This window comes from Myotis lucifugus, unplaced genomic scaffold (genome assembly GCF_000147115.1).
Source record: "Myotis lucifugus unplaced genomic scaffold, Myoluc2.0 scaffold_643, whole genome shotgun sequence".
NCBI classification, from domain to species: domain Eukaryota; kingdom Metazoa; phylum Chordata; class Mammalia; order Chiroptera; family Vespertilionidae; genus Myotis; species Myotis lucifugus.
In genome coordinates, this window is record NW_005871691.1 from 121,649 (window position 1) to 126,481 (window position 4,833).

Genomic DNA, 4,833 nt, shown 5'->3' on the forward strand with positions numbered 1-4,833 from the left:
CTATGGTCCCAGTCTCCGCACAGGCCCGGTGCTGGGCCTGGCGCTGCCAGCCTCCTCCATACTGCCCGACTCCTCTGGGCACAGGAGGAGAATGCTCAGGGTGACAGGCAGCAGGAGTTGTCCCGAGGAGAACCAGGCAGCCTTCCTCATTTTGGAAGGTGCTTGCACCCCCTGGAGGCAGCAGGCCTTCCCTGCAGGACACTTATTTCAGAGAAATGGCTAACACCCTGCTATTTGCATGTGTTTGTTTTTTGTACTAGAATTCTTGTGGGGTAAACATCATATAGCAAGATATAAACCCCATAGAAAATAAACCTCTTATTTAAAAAGTAAATCATTTTCTGATGTGTTTTGATTTGTGCCATTTCTTAGGAGAAAGTAATTTTTTTAAACCATTTTTGAATGGGGACTGAGGTGTCAGTGCATGCTGAGGAAAGGGTTGGGGTTCTTTAACTCCAACTCTTTCTTCCCCGACCATCTGTGCTTTCCCAGGGCAGGAGACAGGACTCCAGTGGCCTCTGCTGCCCTTGCTGTTCTAAAGGGCCTGGACTAGGTGGCTATTTTTAGCACTGGCTGCCCTGGTGAGCACGGCAGTGAATAGGCCTGTGGGCCAAGTGGCACTAATCCTATGGGGACCAGTAGGTGGAGAAGGTGGAGATGGGCTCCAGTCCAGTGGGGGCCTCAGAGGAAGTTTTCCTTGTCCAGCGGTCTACCATGGGTTGTATAACTTTCCTTTTTGAGCTGTGTCCTCTCCTTGCATGAAAGCTGTGTGGGTAACCAGGGCCCCCAAGTGCGGCTGCTGGCTGTGTTGGGCTGTGTGGGCAGATGCAGGGGCACGGGAAGCAGGAGGGTGCTGGGAGGAGAGCTGGGCCTCCCCTCTGGGCTCCAGCCCTCTCTGAAGAGGGAGCACCTATGCGGGTCTCAGGCGCCTCCTTCACACTCCTCCTGGAGAGGTGCCTGGCCCTGCTTCCCAGGTGGGGCTGAGCCGAGCCTCAGGACCCTGACAGCGAAGGCCACCTTTCCTTTCCTCTTCTAACTGCAGAGAGCCTGGCAGGGTGTGGCCTGGTGTGGGTCCTAGAACCCAGAGCCAATGAGGAAGGTCAGTGAGCCAGGACAAGTAGGACAGGGAAACCGAGACAGACAGCTGAACAAACCGGAAGAGCAACCACAGCCGATCAGAAGTCACCTGGAGATAACATCGGCTTCAGCTGTATTTCAGCTCCAGGCCCAGAGAAGCAGCAAACCCAGGTGGGCGGCACCAGGACCACCTGCAATGACTAAGGACCTCCTGTCCTGGAGCTGGGAGACCAGGACCCTGAAAGAACACCCCTGGAAAACTGGGGAGTATTCTGCTGACCATCCCCCCCCGGGACTCCACTAAGATTCCCAAAGCAACCAGACAGATGTGGGTTCACCTCTCGCCTACTCCTTACCCAGCTGCCTGAGACAGTGAAGTTTGTTGTCAGAGAGCAGAGACATGGCTGACTGAAGCAGAAAGGGATATGTTCAGAGGAGCCTGGGCTGCCCCCAAGGTTGGGTAGGAAGGTTGGGGACCCAGGCTGGACCAGGGGCAGGGACAAAGAGCTACTCAGCAGGGCCAATTCTATAATTTATTTGATCTTATATATTTTATTTCTTGGAATAATGATTGCTGCATTTGAAAATAATCTGATGTACTCATTATAAGGATTTAAGAAAAAAGAAAGGTATAGAGAAGAAACTTAAAATATCATCCTTGGTTCAACTACCTAGAAGAAGTCATGTAGGTTTGAAGGAGGTGATCACCTGATAGCCGTATATATAGGGTGTCCCCCAAAAATGTATACACACACTCTGAATAATGATAAAGGCAGTGTTTATTAAAATATATTTCATTTTCAAAATGGAGCTATCAGGTGTTAAAATGTGTATACATTTTGGGGGACATCCTGTATATATTCTGTGTGTGTGTGTGTGTGTGTGTGTGCATGCGCACCCATGTGTGACAGAGAGAACCCCTATAATGTAAGCCTATCAGGGGGCCACACATACATCCTGGACATGAACAGGGTACTAAAATTCAACCATGCACTGAATCTCATTTGAATTTAGCAGAAGGAAAAGGAACTGGAGTGAACCTTTCCTCCCATCTGGACTTTCCTGTTTATGTAGGGATGGCTCTGTTTTCCAGTGCAACCTCCTTGGTATTGGTGGTGGCCCAGCAGTGTGCTCAGATTCCACAGCTCTGGAGTTGGGGACGGTGCTGGTGAGGTCAGGGTTGTGTGGCAGCCAGCCCAGTGCCCTAGGGACGTGGCCTGCGGCATCTGCTGCCCGGGTCAGCAGGCAGCCAGGCCAGAGGCTCCAGCACTCTCCTCACTCAGACGTCTTGACCTGGGTGCCCCTCTCTGCCGGCCTCACCCCCTCCACGACTTTGGACTGAGTCCTAAAGGCTTCTCACTTTTGGGCCCCTGGTGACTCCAGTAGGTTAGGGGTGCATGGCCCCTTATCTCACACGGGAGCCACCAGCTACAGATGTCCGTTGAGCACACTAGACAAGTGACACATGAGCATGGGAACGTGCTGTAAGATTTTAAAGACTTTGTATAAAACATCTCATTCATAATAATTTTTATATTGAGCATGTGTTGAAATGATACGACTATGAATATAGAGGGTTAAATAAGATATAATATTGCATCCACCCAGCAGCAAACTCCCCAGCACTGATTCGCCCGCTCAGTGTTTCACTGACTTACCAACTCTTCCCAGCACTTACAATGAGAAGCCCTGCAAACACCTGTCTTCACCCAGACAAGAGAGTAGCACCTGGGTTTCCAAACCGCGTCCCTGTGGGTACCAATGCTCCACAGAGGTGCTCAGGGACCCCCGAGCATGGGAGTGGATGGGATGCAGAGGGAAAGAGAACAAGATGTGGCTGGTAAGAGCTCAAAGGTGAAAATAAGTCTGGAAGCCGTCACCTAGCACCTCGCACAGAACCTGGGTGTGCAGTCAGTCAGCCCCCTAATGGAACTGTGCTCAGCCCGGCCCCCCGTGCCTCTCACCTGCATAGGCACGATGCTCAGGAATCTGGGCTGTCTTCAGGTGTGGGCCCCCAGACAGCACCTGCAGGTCAGCCCCAGCATCTCAGCCAGCGCCTTCAGAGGTCACCCTCGAATAACAGCTCTGCAGATGGCTCAGTTTGGCAGCCACATCAGGGGAGGCATAGTTATCTGAGACCGGCTTCCGGTGGTCTGCAGCACAGGGGGCATCTTGGCATGCAGGCCCGCTTTGTCCAGGCATGGAAAGGGCCTCGCTCATGGGCACGGTGATGTCAGGCTCTCCTCCTGCCAGTCCCAGGTCTCGCCAGTGCTGGCACTCAGGGCCATCGGCGTGGGCATGGAGGCATATAGGGGACTTCTGCCCACCTGGTAGATGCCCACAGAGAGGGCCCCTCCAGCCATGGGCTCCCTGATGACGGTGGCCTGCCGCAGGTCCTGCATGGTGTGAGCAAAAGCCTTTGTTGCCGACCTGCTGGTGTGGCTCATCAGGATGTGCAGGTCCTTGTGGGGCTGTAGCGCTGACCAGTCACCTGGGGAAGGGCCGCACCTCTGTGACCCTCGAGGTGGCCCTGCCAAAGACAGAGTAGAGGTACTGGTGGGCTCTGCCTCAGGAAAGTAGGAACAGAGCAGGGGTCCCAGCCTCTGCCACACCAGCAGCGTCAGCTGCGGCCCGATGCCTTCATGATCTCCAGCTCAGCCATGGCTCAAAGCGCAAGTAGCCCAGCGGGCTGGCAGCACCTTGTCTTGAACAAGGCCGGATGAGGTAGGAGGGCTCCTGGGGGAGGAGCTGGCAGGAGAGGGGGCGCCTCCTCTGGTGCCAGCCCCTGAGGCTGTGCAGCACCAGAGCATGGTAATCTCCAGACAGACACCTCTTACAGGTCAGCCGTGAGCTGGGAAGCCACGGCCTCCAGGTCCATGGCTGTGCAGTAGGCCCTCTGGCCAGCTTGGCTCATAGCAGGTCTCCTATCTGCCCGACAGGCTGTGCATAGTGAGCCTCCAGCAGACACACGTGCCCTTTACCAAGGCCCCAGGCCCCGGTGGAACGCCAGCACCTCCCGGGCCCTGTGCAGGGCCTCCTCGGCCAGCCCGCTGCCATCGGGCCTCCCGCGCCCCAGCCAGCGCTCGCTGAGGTTGTTGATGAGGGTGCGCAGGGCACCGTGAGCGCCAGGCCGCCCTCGGGTCTGCAGCAGGGGCAGTGCTCTGTGCTCGGGGGCCCGCGGTGACAGTGATCTCGCCCCGCAGTGGGGCCCAGCCCAGCGACTGCAGGACGGCCAGCTCCTCGGCGGCCAGGCCCTGGCCATGCGGTGGCTGGTGAACAGGTACACCCCGCTCGGGGAGCCCAGGAGCCCCGCGCTGGCCCGGCAGCCCCCAGAGGGAGGCGGAAGTGCTCCCGTGTGACGATGGTGCTGCGGTCCTGGGTGGTGAAGAGGCCCTGGGGAAGGGCAGCGGCAGGGCCCTGCGCAGGACAGCGCTCCGGGCGGGGTCCCTGTGCAGGTCCTCCATCAGGGGCTCCGCGGCCTGCAGAGCCCCCCACACCTGGTGCAGGACGCATGGCCTAGCGCCCCAGCACAGGTAGCCCACATGGCCCAGCAGCATGGACCCCTGGAACCCGGAGTCCTCCAGGGCCGCCGAGAAACTTCTCCTCCGGCATCGGTGCAGGCAGCGCGGGGGCGGAGGGGGGTTGGGCGGGCAGCCCCACGCTCAGGCCCCCGGTGGTGTTTGGGGCCCCACGGCCGCACCCGGAGCCTGGGGTCGCTGGGACACAGCCTGCAGACCTGCGCTGAGCAGCCTGGCC

The 4,833-nt window shown here is 57.4% G+C and overlaps 1 protein-coding gene across 1 annotated transcript in view; it reads right to left on the minus strand.

Annotated features, from left to right (window-relative positions):
- Nucleotides 1-4,833, minus strand: part of RBP3 (retinol binding protein 3) — a 7,337-nt gene continuing 2,504 nt past the window's right edge. The window contains 14 exon segments of the mRNA XM_023746257.1: nt 1-74; nt 3,042-3,218; nt 3,221-3,279; nt 3,281-3,329; nt 3,332-3,547; nt 3,550-3,582; nt 3,585-3,635; nt 3,638-3,715; nt 3,718-3,969; nt 3,972-4,063; nt 4,065-4,185; nt 4,188-4,217; nt 4,220-4,328; nt 4,331-4,391. Coding sequence (XP_023602025.1) covers nt 1-74; nt 3,042-3,218; nt 3,221-3,279; nt 3,281-3,329; nt 3,332-3,547; nt 3,550-3,582; nt 3,585-3,635; nt 3,638-3,715; nt 3,718-3,969; nt 3,972-4,063; nt 4,065-4,185; nt 4,188-4,217; nt 4,220-4,328; nt 4,331-4,391 — 1,402 coding nt within the window.